The 14,830-nt window shown below is 36.5% G+C and overlaps 1 protein-coding gene across 5 annotated transcripts in view; it reads left to right on the top strand.

The window, feature by feature from the left end:
- SAP30 (Sin3A associated protein 30) overlaps positions 1-8,940 on the top strand; it is a 66,870-nt gene extending 57,930 nt beyond the window's left edge. For all 5 annotated transcript variants that reach the window (XR_006887933.1, XR_006887934.1, XR_006887935.1 and 2 more), the window contains 2 exons: positions 7,817-7,875; positions 8,524-8,940. Coding sequence is in view for 2 of the 5 variants with exons in the window: in XM_046656347.1 (XP_046512303.1) it covers positions 7,817-7,875; positions 8,524-8,541 (77 nt within the window). In the remaining 3 variants the exon portion in view is untranslated. The remainder of the gene's footprint in view (positions 1-7,816; positions 7,876-8,523) is intronic.
- Positions 8,941-14,830: the final 5,890 nt, after the last annotated feature.

A 14,830-nucleotide genomic window follows, 5' to 3' on the forward strand; every position in this document is an offset into this window, starting at 1 on the left:
TCCCTTATTACAAACCAGTTATTGTGCTAAATGCATTTAGAAACGTGACCTCACATATTCTTCATAGGTAGTCTGTTCTTATTTCTGTTTCACAAATGGACAAAGCAGGATTCAGAAAGGTTGAGCAACTTACTACAGTTACATTGTATTATTTGTTCGCAATTATTAATACCCTCCTTGCCCTTGCCATACTTCTGTGTATGGGCCAGATATATGTATTTCCCTGCCCCCACTGACTCTGAGTTTGTCCAATTTGACTTTCTTTGGTCAATGGAATGTGAATGGACTTGATATGTGCCACATGTGAGCAGAAGCCTTAAATTTTGTGGTTTGATTGAGTGCACTTCAGTCCCGACGTTCTCTGTGAGAACAAATGCCTTAGAGAGTGACTGTTCCTTCAACCCTGGCTCTTGGAATGAGACAACACGGAGCTGAGCTAAAGCCAGCTGAGCTGAACCCGTCAGAGCCACAGCTGACCCACAGTTAACCTGCAGCCCTCATGAAATGTGAGCAAGAAATAAACATTTCTTTTCAAGCTGCTGAGAATTTGGAGTTGTTTGTTGCTGCAGCAAAAGCTGACCAATACAGGGTTTGAAAGCAAATGACTGACTTCACAATTTCTCTGGAAACTTTCTGTGAAAAAGCACGCTGCTTCCAGGATGATGTCTAATTTAATTAATTTGAGAACCTTTGTGTTATGTCCTAAGTTGCTGAGGTTCTCACCATCTTCAAGTCTTTGCTTAAACCTACTCTCACTGACACTTATCCCAAGCAACCACATCAATTCTTCAGCCTCCTTCTCTGGCTCTCCCTCCTTGGTACTTTTGATTCCCTTTGCCTTGATCTGCTTTTCCTCTTATTAAAGGCACTCAATACCTCCTAAAGTCTCTATAATTAACTTATTTATCATGCTTGTAGTTTAAAGGTCTTCCTAGCTGAATTTTAAGAGAGAAGGTTTTTGTCTGTTTTGTTTACTGTCATCCCTTAAACAGTGCATGGCACATAGTAGGTCCTAAAAAAATTTGTTAAATGAATGAATGAAAATATGAAAACACTTCTGAAAGAATGGTAGCTGTTGTATTTTAAAAACATGACCAGCAGAGGTCATAGATGAGTTCTTTAAGTATTTTGAACCTGCAACTATTATGTCTGTGTTTGTACAAGATCTGTTCTCTGTGGATGTCTCAGTGATTAGTATGGATTGCCAGATGATCAACTTGGTGGTGGCAGTTAGTATAGATCATGAAAACTACTGAAAGGTAAAAATTAATAATGCCTCATATTGGTTTCCCCTGCATATATGACTTAGTCTTGGAGCCAAGCAGAAAAAAAAAAAGCAAATGGAAAATAGGACCCAAGATGGGGCAGAAAGTGTTGGCTTTAAGACTTGTGTCTATTTATATAAACTGCTTGTAAGTAAAAGTTAAATTCAGTCAAACAACCAGAGAAGATGGTAAATGTTTATTTTCAACTCCCAAACTATTTGCCTAGATTAACAACACAACCTCCCAAAAGTGTGTGTGTGTGTGTGTGTGTATACAAACAGCCTATCAATACCAGGACACTTGATGGACTTTTTGCTCTTCTCTTTTACATAAAAAAAGTGGCAAGCCAAGAATCACAAGCCATGATCCTGCCTGAGTGTGGCTTATTCTCCCTGGCTCCATAGCTCATGCCTCAATGTCACAGTATGTAACTACATAGAGGGAGAATACAAAGGGATAATGACACTGGATCGGAAGCAAATTGTTTTCTTTAGATTGCATATTGGTTTTGATTGATTGATTAGTTCAAGGATAAACAATTGAGAAGGAAGGAAATTTGGTTTTATTAATTGCCTCCCACATCAGGCACTGTGGTAAGTACTTTCACATATTATCTCACTCACTCCCTGAAGTGAACAATGTCAAAGATAGCACCTAAACTTAGCAGAAGCACAATAATGACTGAATAAATGAATGAGTGATAAAGTGACTGTTAGGGAAAAGAACTGTTTCTTTGCTTTGTGTTGGTTTGTTTGAGGGAGTTGATTTGTTTTATTTCCTTGATAGAACTAAATCCAATTTAAACCCAGAATGTGGGTACCAGAACGAATAAAGAATCAGTGCTCTTTATTCATTACGTGTCCTTTTATTGGACACTGAAAAGTATGGATAGAATGTGGTTCCTGTCGTGAGACATAAAAGACAGGCATGGATGGAGAGCTAAGATGAATAGATGTTAATTCTGGTCCTGCTGTAAAATTGGCCTTTCCTTTAGATTCTGTACCACAAAAATAATCATTACATAATTTCTACCTTTTCTATTGTACAACATGTCATGAGATGAATATGAGATGCCATATTTGAAAGGTTTTGGGTGGCTAAATGGGAAAGCTAGTCAATAAATGGAGATTTAATAAAATTTTTTTTATGATGCCCCTTGGGGAGGAAGTATGACTAACTCACACACTCCATCCAGTAACACATGTTGCTCTTTGTCTAAATGAGTGGACGAACAAAACAGAACAATAATCTCAATACCATATACTACCTACACCCATTCTGCATTTATGGGTAGAGTGGATTTCCAGATTGAAGAAATCCATTGCATTGGAATATTAGAGATGATGGTTTTCTTGAATTTTGTGTTGGGAAGTAGCGGGATAGTATAGTTTTATTCTATCATGAGGCTTGTAGCCATATAAATGCAAGGGTAGATTCTCTTAAGTGATGATTTAAAAGAGAATGTGCAAACTAGTCAAAAATATTTTTAGTGGGGGGCAGGTTGGGCAGGAGGATGGGGAAGAGTGGCCATTGGAAGAGTTCCCTCTAAGAGTTTATGGAAGTTCATTATCACTCCAATAGAAGTAAAACAGGGCTTCTTTCTTCCTCTAGTCCCTTTTCTTCCTCTACTGTGCTTAGAGCTTTAGTTAACTATTAGGCATGTAATATATTCATTGAAAGCATAATCACCACACAGAATGTAAAGATGCCAAGTGTGCATGAACAAATTAGAAGTTCTTAGTCAAATTCAAACAAATATATACCTGATAATGGCTTTGGCTGAAATATATTTTTATATTTTATAGCATGTTCACATTTGCCAGTGGTTAACAAAGAGTAAGCTTGCCAAACTTTAATGTGGTACAAATGCCATATTCAAGGCAAAATAAGTGGACTGTTACAGGAATTGGCAAATCAAAGCATTATCAACAGCTGTGGTTTTCAAATGCTTTGTGAGACTGGAATAATAAAGCACATGTGTCTTTAGAATGGGCATTAATTTTTTAAGTATAACTTAGAATTGTTGGTAGTTTCATATGGTTTTATAGTTACAATCAACTTCTGATTAGATGTGATAATGGCCAGAAGTCAAAAATTGATCGTCTCTAATTAATTAATCAATTAAGGATTTAATTGAGAGACTGCTTTGTTCAATGTCATATACTTGGTGTCAATTGTAACCAATCACTTCACACCCGTCCCCATCCATACTTTTTCCAGAATAGCCATGAATATGTGTTAATTTGACTTTTACCTCTTTCCATTCATCACCATGAGAGGCCATATCTTTAGAAATGAAAAGGTCAAAAGGAAGGAGAATTGTCATAGAGATAATGAAGAAAAACAGTGATTCTAAATTGTTAAACAATCGACCTCTATATAATAGGATTCTATATTATGGTTCCAACTATGTGATGTCACAAACCATTTGAAAAGTGACACAAGATTGACATTTTGCTTTATCTAGTCACTTGAACGGATAAGTTTCATCATAAATATGACCATATATGACACAGATCATTATTTATCAATATCATGAGTTTTAATACTTTAAAAGGCAAATCGACTTACCATAATTACAACTCTGCACCATCAATTAAAAATTGCCTGTCAGAGATTATCTAAAGTCCAGCTTATCTATGCAGGGACAGAATTTCCTCTGTTTTATAAGGAGCAGGCTTAGAGGATCACATTTTGCCTTTGGTGCTGGTGCTGGTTTCAGCTACCTTCAAGAAGACCTGAGTGATCCTGGTTTACTTCATGAAAAGATTGAGGAGAAACTGTCACAAACCTCAGGATATTAGATTGATTGGAAAGAAAAAAATAATCTGAATTATTAAAGTACTAATTGTGCACTTTAAAATAAGTGATTTCACTAATTCAAATATTCTTAATAACATACTTGATAGTTACATAGTTGATTTAATCACCAACATTGTTGCCCAGTAAAAGTCCTTTGAAGATGCTTTCAATGCAAAGACAAGACTTGATTCAAGATTTGCAAATCTAAGTTTCTATGTGGTCTAGATGTCCAAGTTGTCATTGTTCTCCTGAGGTCAATAATCTAATTGGACCCATAAATTCTTTTTTAATTGAAATGAAACAATGTTTCCAAGAAGAGTCACTGAACCTTTTCAATACTTTAATCAGTCTTCCCTAATCAGTTTAGCACATTAATTTATGTAGTTGATGAAGAAAATGTTTGCTAAAAAAGCTAAATTTTAGGCAATCTGGGGAAATTATTTAAAATTTTAAATTTAGTTCAAATTATTAACAAGAAAATCTTATATTTTCCTTTAATGTGAATAAACATTTTCACATAATATAATTCTTTTTATTTCTCTTTTGGTAAGATTTTTCTTATAATACTTTGCTGTGAATATAATACCTAAAATGGAAAGTTAACACACAATTAGTTCATATTGGGGGAGACTCTTAGGGAAAATCTTGAGCAGACCACAAAAACTTTAGATATCTGAGGTCAACATAAATGGCTTATTTAGCTGTGCCATGTGGCATTTCATACTCTTAGTATTTAGTTATTTGGTTTTATATCTCATTTCTTTTCTTTTCTTTCCTTTTTTTTTTTTTTTTTTTTGCTGAGTAAGATTTGCCCTGAGCTAACATCTGTTACCAATCCTCCTCTCTTTTGCTTGAGGAAGATTTGACCTGAGCTAACATCTGTTGCCAATCCTCCTCATTTTCGCTTGAGGAAGATTCGCCCTGAGCTAACATCTGTGCCAATCTTCTTGTATTTTTTTTTTTTTTTTTTTGTATGTGGGCTGCCACCTCAGCATGGCCACCAATGAGTTGTGTAGGTCTGCGCCCAGGAATCAAACTCAGGCCCCTGAAGTGGAATGCTCCAAACTTAACCACTAGGCCATGGGGCTGGCCCCTATATCTCATTTCTTAACAAAATAAAAATTTATCCTTTTCTCAAAGAGGCAAAACAGTGATGTAGTTTACAGGGTAACAATTCACTCTGCTACAAATAGATATCTCCATTTTGTCACTAAATAGTTTTAACATGTCACTAAAAAATTTAAAAAATATTATTAGCTGCTTCTTCCACTGACCCACAGTAGCCTCATTAAAGCAAATAATATGAACTTTGGATGTCAAGTTAGGATGCATCTGATTGGCACCAGGCATTGCTCTAAAGAGCAACTGATATAGAGCTAACCTACTGGACTATCAGTTTGCAAAGCCATTTTCTATACACACTGAGCCTAAGAAATGTGTGAAGCTCATTACATTGAGTGATTTTACAAACCAAAGCTGACAACATGATATGTAGAATTTGTCAGTCATCATCTATTTCTATTAGTTTTCCTAGTTCCTATGCCAATCATCAGAAAACAATTACATATACACTTTATGACTTCTTAGCTGACAAGACTTTGCTGCTGTGGGAATACTTGCATGGTTCTGTAACATCATTTAAAAAATTTAAGGCTGAGTAAACCCATAAGTAAAAGTATATTTTCAAAGAAAAATACAAAAGAGTTATCAGTAAGTTGCCAATTTCAGGACCACCATTTTGACTTTTTAATTTGGTCTTAGGACATTCTTTTCATTTTCCAAAAGATTTCTCATTACTAATTGGGAGAGTTTGGTCATAAACTCAGAAGGCAACATTGTTAAAAAAAGATCACTGTATGCTTTCTTTGAGTTTTGGTCAACAGCAAAGAATATTCTGGCTGTTTTAATTGGTAGCTGGCTTTCCAATGCAAAGATGCTATTTCACTCCACTTAATATAAACCACATCCATTTCCATGTCTCTCACGCATCTACTGGATTTCTTCTTGTTTCTCCTAAGGGGGAAGTATGGTAGGCTACTGTATTTCCAAGCCTAGAATCCTTTGTGCTGTTAGAGCTCTGTACTCTTTTATCCCATTGGCTCGAGGCCCAATGAGACTCACAAGAGGACTGCATTCAGAACATTCATTCCTTAGAGCAGCATGCCTCACCCATCTTTTATCTTATATAAGCCTTGCCAGTGCCAATCCACCCCTGGAATAATCAGATTAACCCCATTTCTTCTCCTCTTGCCTGCTGCATCCCCCTCCTCTATCCTTGCATCTTCTCCAATATTTATTGAACGTTCGCAATAGACCAGATAAACCCAGAATTTTACATGTGAAGCGAGAATGCTCCTTTAGGCCTAGCCAGCAAGACTCTTGGTGCCACTTTTATGCCATCATTCCCATGCACTGGGGGCTGGGACCCTAAGCTAAAAGTTCTCCTGGGGTAAGCTTACCAGATTAAGCAAATAAAAATACAGGAAGCCCAGTTAAATTTGAATTTAAGATAAACTATAGAAAAAAAAGTTAGTGTAAATATGTCCCAAATATTGCATAGGAGGTACTTACGTTAGAATATTATTGGTTGTTTATCTGAAATTCAATCTGGGTGGCTTAAACAATGTAAATGTATTGCCTCCCAGTTCTGGGGGCTGGAAGTTTGAAATCAAGGTGTCAGCAGAATTGATTCCTTCTGAGGGCTGTGAGGGAAGAATTTACTTCAGACCTCTCTCCTTGGCTTGTAGACAGCTGCCTTCATATTCACATGGTGTTCTCACTGTATATGTGTGTCTGCGTCCAAATTTTCCCTTTTTATAAGTAAACCAGTCATATTGGACTAGGGCCCACCCTAATGCCCTCACTTTAACTTAATTACTTCTGTAAGGACCCTATCTCCAAATAAGATTACACTTTGCGGTCAGTACTGGGAGTTGGGACTCTAAAATATCTTTTTTGGGGAGACACAATTCAACTCATAATAGGTTGCTTAAGGACTTAAATATGGGAACTGAGATGAAGCACCTAACAGAAATCCTGGGCTATAGGAAATACTTAATAAATAGCAGCTGTCATAGTTATTATTAATGATTTTGTCTTCTGTTTTTTTTGGAATGATCTTATGAATACATGCTTGCTATCTGTGATTAATGGTCATATATAGAGAGGGTCTATGTGGGAAAAATGTGTAAATATCCAGAAAATGTCAGACATAAGAATCAATTATTGATAATAATAGACTTTATGATTAGATATGTCTTTGGGGTGGAGAGGAGGGAAAGAGCATGGATATAGGATAGATAGTGACTAGAGGTGATAGAATTTAATTGTCCAGACTGACTGATTTTGAATTGATTAACACTCCATTTTAATTCACTTTGAAAACAGAGTCAAAGAAAGGGACAGAATCAAAGTTTATCCTTGAGCAATAAAATTTGTGCCAGAAACAGTCAGAATCATTGTGGTTTTAGAACAAAAAAGGTCATTAGAGGATCAGCCACTTGACTCTGATGACATAAAAATTCAGACTGTAATTATTCTACAAACATAATTACTTGGAAAATGTTTACTCGGGTAACATTTTCAAGCTTCTGTGGGATTTAAAAATGAAAAATTTTCTGTGGCACTTTTGGTTTCAGTGTGTTATTTGAAGAGAAATTCTCACTGTTAATAAAACTAGAAAGGAGAAAATCATATTTGTTAGTTCATGGAGAGAGACATCTGGTTTGATCTTGAACTTTTCCCTTCAGGACATCCTCCATGGCAGATGGGTAACCAAGACAGTGCGATGGAATGCCTGGTTGAGAGGGTGAGTCTTTAAGATGAAGGGTTATTGTGTGAGAATCTGGTCTCCATTAAGAATAGAACAAGGAGAAATATGTTGATATGTAGAAGGAAGAATTTAGGCTAGATCCAAATACTCTCTGTATTGGTAATCAGTAAAAATAAATCTCTAAGAGAGGCTAAGTAATAGTATTCCTAAGAAGATGTGTAAAATTATGATAGAAATTACGTTGTTAATAGTTTTCAAAACCATAAGGCCTTCTGAATATTCTATTCAGCATATGAGATTTGCATTACCTTACCCAGTTTTCCAATATCACGGTCTTTTCTAAATAATCCTTCTGATTATTATTACTCAATTCAATAAAATAATATATTTTTAAAGAATGGATGGTTGGGTTTGATTAAATTGATCAAGTTGAAAGTTAATTTTGGTGTTGTAAAGGCATAGTCATATAATTTTCCCACTCAAAGATTTCCATTAAAGTCAAGCCAAAGAAAAATTGAAAATGGAGAGAGTTTTAAATATTAAATTTAAGGCCTGAATCCTGATTTTCCCAGGGAGAGCCTAGATTTCTTTGAGGATGGGGCTGGTTCTTTCTTTTTTTTCAAACCTGGTTCCAAAGAATCTTTCTCATAAGGAAACATTCATACCCTCTGTTTTGCTTTGTAGAGTACCAGTAAACTTTGAACTACGTTTGTGAGAGGTGAACAGAAGGGGTGCTGCAATCTGCATCTTGATTGTTTCTGTTGATTGAAGCTGGCAGATAATTGCATAAATCTTCTTTTCACTTTGCCTAAGAAGATATGTTGAATGCAAATCTCTAAGGGATCAAAAGTGGTTACCAAGCAAGTCCATTTTCAGAATTGACTCCATATACAAAGGAATCTCGACAGATGACAAGAACAGAAAGGTTAAAATATAAATACATGAAAAATAACAACATGGGACTTTCATTTCTAGCAATATTTCTGACTAGATAATCTGAAAACTCTCTTACTAAAAATCATGTAGATACATTGGATAAAAATATGAAATGTATGCTTTTAAGTGCTAATAAGAAAGTAAAGTAAATACGTTAGAACCTTATCTTTTGACTGTTCTGGATTTACTTTTTTGCCAGTCTGGTTAACAGTGGGTTTGGGTTTTAGTGGCTATCAAAGTACAGGAGACAAATTTTTTGGTCCATGAAGGGCAGAAATTTGGAACCAAGGCCCTCAAATAAATAACCCTTGAATGACTATACATCTGTGAAAGGAGAGAACTGAAAATGTTTATCCCCTCCCAAAGGGAGGCTTAAAGGAAACTCTTTTGTTTAGCCTAATCTATTGGGGAAGAGGGAAAGGAAGGAAAACCCTGAGAGTCTGAAAACCTCAGGCTGCCCTCACTCAAGTTTAGGATTTGAAGGGCCTAGATTCTCCAACAAAATAGTATAAAAGGCAGTCTCAGGAGGACTGACGTCAGCAGCATGGCAGCATGAGATGCTCCCTTTGTCTCTCCCCTTCAATCTACCACTGGTCAAACACCCATAACTCAACACAGGTTCCTCTGCCCAACACACCAGGATACCAGAGAGGTCCACACATCTGTGTATCTGAAGGTGGGTGGATTGGAACACACAGAGGCAGAACCAGGGGAAAAGTAGAGACAGTGTCCATGATCCTGGCCCCTGGCCGTGGCAGCTGAGCTTGCAGCCCGAGGGAACCCAGTAGCAGCAGCAGAGGTGGCACATATAACTCTGTCCTCCTGGCCACAGTGGCACTCATGGCCATAGCCCTATACACAAGGCAGCAGTGGCAGTGGTGCCCATAACCCTAGTCCCTCCAGCCACAGCAGTGCTTGCAACTCTGGCCCCCCCATATGCAGTAGCAGTGCCTGTGAACCCAACAATCCTGGATGTGGTGGGGTACCTGCAAATCTTATGCACCCTACCCTCCTCTCCCTCAGCCACAGCAGCAGTGCCTGCAACCCAGGTGACCCCACCACAGAGGAGGCACCTGCCATCCTGGTGCCCCCATGGTGGTGCCAATGGTTGTAGCAACACCAGCAGCTGCAAGGCACCAGCAACCCTAGAGGCACAAGCAGCGATGGGAGGGCATCAGCAACAGTTCTGACAGAGGTGATGTAGGGTGGAAAGTGCCAATTCTCAAATATACCTAGAGGCAGCTCAGGTAAGAGAAACCAAAAACTTGTGCCATAGTGCCACCTACTGAAAAAAAAAAAGGGCTTCTAATTACCAACCTGTTGAATTGTTAGAATCAAAGTAAAGCTTTACCTAAGTAAGAAAAATATTCACTACTTCAAACGTGCCAGCAGGGGAACAACTCTTCAAACAAGAGTAACACAGAATCACAAAAAGAAAATGACAATTCTCCAGAAACCAAGCTTAAAGTCACAGAAGATTATGATCTAACTGATAGAGAATTCAAAATAGCTGCCATGAAGAAATTCAACAAGCTACATGAAAACTCAGAGAGGCAGTTCATTGAGCTCAGGAATAAAATTAATAAACAGAAGGAATACTTTACCAAAGAGATAGAAACTCTAAAAAATAACCAAAATCAGAAATTCCAGAGCTGAAGAGCTCAATAAATGAGACGAAGAATGCATTAGAAAGCATTGGAAATAGAGCATATCATATGAAAAAGAGAACTAGTGAGCTTAAAGATAGAAATCTAGAAGTGATTCAGGTAGAAGAGAGATAACTAAGATTTTTAAAAGATGAAGAAACTCTATGAGAACTATTCAATTCCATTAGAAAAGGCAACATAAGGATAATGGATATTCCAGAAGGAGAAGAGAGGAAGAAGGGAGCAGAGAGCTTATTTACAGAGATAATACCTGAGACCTCCCAAACGTGGGGAAGGAAATAGATATACAAGTTCACGAAGCTAACAGAACACCTAACTATCTCAGTGCAAAAAGACCTTCTCCAAAACACATTATATTAAAATTGTCAAAAGTCAATGATAAAGAAAGAATTGTAAAGGCAGCCAGGGGAAAAAGAGAGTAACCTACAAAGGAACCATTAGGCTATGGCAAATTTCTCAGCAGAAACTCTACAGGCCAGGAGAGAGTGGAATGACATACTCAAAATATTGAGAGATAAAAACTGTCAGCCAAGAATATTTGATCTAGCAAAGTTATCCTTCAGATATGAAGGAGAAATAAAGGCTTTCCCAGATAAATGAAAGCTGAGGGAATTCATCACCACTAGACCTGCCTTGCAAGAAATGCTGAAAGGGGTTCTTCTACCTGAAATGTAATGGCAAAAGTACACAAAACTTTGAGTATGATGATAAATAGACAAAATCAGAAAATTGCAACGCTATATCAGAATAAGTTGTTAACACTTAATTATAGCATAAAGGTTAAAGGAGAAAAAACCATTAAAAATAACTATAGCCACTTCAATTTGGTAATGAACTCAGAACACAAAAAGAGATAATTTATGAAAACTAAAATATAAAAGGGAAAGAAGAAAAAGATGCAAACTTTAGAGGCAAATGAAGATAAGATGCTATCCATAGAAAAAGGACTATCTTAGCTATGAGACATTTTAAACAAACCTCATGGCAACCACAAAACAAAAATATAGGGCAGAGACATGAGACATAAAAATGAAGAAACTGAGACAAACACTGTAGAAAATCACCAAACTAAAATGGCAGACAGAAACCTAAGGACAAAGAAACAATGGAGATATAGAACAACCAGAAAACAAAAGATAAAATGGCAGTATTAAGTTATCATATATCAATAATCACCCTAAAGGTAAACAGATTGAATTCACCAATCAAAAGACACAGAGTGGCTGGATGGATTAAAAAATAAGACCCAACAATATTCTGCCTCCAGGAAACCTCATATTAGCTCTAAAGACAAACGTAGGCTCAAAGTGAAGGAATGAAAGATAATACTCCAAGCAAATGGCAGCCCAAAGAAACAAAACAACAAAAAAATTAGGGTAACCATACTCATATCAGACAGAATAGACTTCAAGCCAAAAAAGGTAACAAAGATGGACATTATATAATGATAAAGGGGGATAATCCATCAAGAAGATATAACGTTTATTAGTATATATACATCTACAAAGGAGCACCAAAATATATAAATAAATTATTAATGACCTAAAGCAAGAAATTGACGCCACTATAATAATAGTAAGGGACTTTAACACCCCAATTATATCAATAAATAGACCAGACAGAAAGTCAACAAGGAAACATCAGCCTTAAATAAAACATTAGACCAGACGGACTTAACAGATATATATAGCACATTCCAACCAAAAGCAGCAGAATACACATTTTTCTCAAGTGTACATGGAACATTCTCAAGGATAGACCATATGTTGCAATACAAAACAAGACAATAAATTTAAGAAGACTGAAATCATATCAAGCATCTTTTCCAACCACAAAGACATGAAACTAGAAATCAACTATAAGAAGAAAGCTGAAGGGGCTGGCCCCATAGCTGAGTGGTTAAGTTCACATGCTCCACTCGGTGGCCTGGGGTTTCACTGGTTTGGATCCTGGGCACAGACATGGCACCACTCATCAGGCCATGCTGAGGTGGCATCCCACAAAGTACAACCGGAGGGACCTATAGCTAGAATATACAACTATGTACTGGTTGGGGGGGCTTTGGGGAGAAGAAGAAGAAGTGAAAAAAAAAAAAAAGAAGATTGGCAACAGATGTTAGCTCAGGTGCCAATCTTTAAAGAAGAAAAAAAGGAGAAGAAGAAAGCTGAAAAAATCACACATATGTGGAGATTAAACAACATCCTACTGAACAACTATTGGGTCAATGAAGAAATCAAAGAAGAAATTAAAAAGTACTTGAAGACAAATGAAAGTGAAAATAAGACATATCAAAATCTATGTGATACAACAAAAGTAGTACTAAGAGAGACATTTATAGCAAGACAGGCCTACCTCAAGAAACAAGAAAAATCTCAAATAAACAATCTAACCTTACATGTAAAGGAACTAGAAAAAGCCCAAACAAACAAACAGAACAAACAAAGCCCAAAGACAGTAGAAGGAAGGAAATAAAAATTAGAGAAGAAATAAATGAAAAAGAGAATAAAAAGAACTCGAGTAGAAAAGATCAATGAAGCTAAGATATGATTCTTTGAAAAGATAAAAAAAATTGACAAATCTTTAGGTAGACTCACCAAGAAAAAAGAGAGAAGGCTCAAATAAATAAAATCAGAAACAAACGAGGAGAAGTTACAATGGATACCACAGAAATACCAAGGATTATAAGAGGCTACTATGATGGCTATATGCCAACAAATTGGACAACCTAGAAGAAATAGATAAATTCCAAGAGTCATAAAACCTTCCAAGACTGAATCATGAAGAAATAGAAAATCTGAATAGACTGATCACTAGTTAGGAAATTGAAACAGTAATCAAAAAACAAAGTACAGGACAAGACAACTTCACTGGTGAATTCTATCAAATATTCAAAGAAAATTTAACATCTATCTTTCTCAAACTCTTCCAAAAAATTAAAGAGGAGGGAACACTTCCCAACTCTTTAATGAGGTCAAAATTACCCCGATACCAAAACCAGACAAGGACAACACACAAAAAAGAAAATTACAGGCCATTATCTCTGATGAACATAGATGCAAAAATCCTCAACAAATATTAGCAAACGGAGTACAACAGTACATTAAAAGAATTATACACCACAATCAAGTGGGATTCATTCCAGGGATGCAGGGATGGTTCAACATCTGCAAATCAATCAACATGATATACCACATTAACAAAATGAAGGATAAAAATCATACAATCATCTCAATAGATGCAGAAAAGGCATTTGACAAGATTCAACATCCATTTATGATAAAACTCTCAATAAAAGGTATATAGAAGGAATGTACCTCAACATAATAAAGCCCATATATGACAAACCCACAGCTGACATCATACTCAACAGTGAAAAACTGAAAGCTATCCCTCTAAGAATAGGAACAAGATAAAGATGCCCACTTTCACCACTCTTATTCAACATAGTATTGGAAGTCCTAGCCGGAGCAATTAGGCAAAGAAAAGAAATAAAAGGCATCCAAACTGAAAAGGAGGAAGTAAAACTGTCACAATATGTGGATGAAATGATTTTACACATATAAAATCTTAAAGATTCCACCAAAAAACTGTTAGAAGTAATAAACGGATACAGTAAAGTTTCAGGGTACAAAATCAATACCCCAAAAATCTGTCACATTTCTATACACTAACAGCAGGATGGCAGAAGGAGAAATTAAGAAAAGAATCCTGAGGCCAGCCCAGTGGCACAGTGGTTAAGTTCACACGTTCTGCTTCTGTTGCCGGGGGTTTGACGGTTTGGATCCTGGGTGCAGACATGGCACCACTTGGCAAGCCATGCTGTGGTAAGCATCCCACATATAAAGTAGAGGAAGATGGGCATGGATGTTAGCTCAGGGCCAGTCTTCCTCAGCAAAAAGAGGAGGATTTGCAGCAGATGTTGGCTCAGGGCTAATCTTCCTCAAAAAAAAGAAAAGAAAAGGAAGTCCCATTTATAATTAGAACAAAAAGAATAAAATACCTAGGAATAAATTTAACCAAGGAGGTGAAAGACCTGTACATTGAAAACTATAAGACATTGTTGAAAGAAATTGAAGAAGAAACAGAAATGGAAAGATATCCTGTGCTCACGGATTGAAAGAATAAACATTGTTAAAATATCAATATTACCTAAAGTAATCTACATACTCAATTCAGTCCCTATCAAAATGTCAAAGACATTTTTCACAGAAATAAAACAAAAAATCCTCAAATTTGTATGGAACCACGAAAGACCCCAAATAGCTAAAGCAATCCTGAGAAAAAAAGAACAAAGCTGGAGGAATCACTCTCCCAGATTACAAATTATGCTACGAAGCTATAGTAATCAAAAAGGTATGATATTGGCAGAAAAACAGACACATAGATCA

Source organism: Equus quagga, chromosome 3 (genome assembly GCF_021613505.1).
Source record: "Equus quagga isolate Etosha38 chromosome 3, UCLA_HA_Equagga_1.0, whole genome shotgun sequence".
NCBI lineage: Eukaryota > Metazoa > Chordata > Mammalia > Perissodactyla > Equidae > Equus > Equus quagga.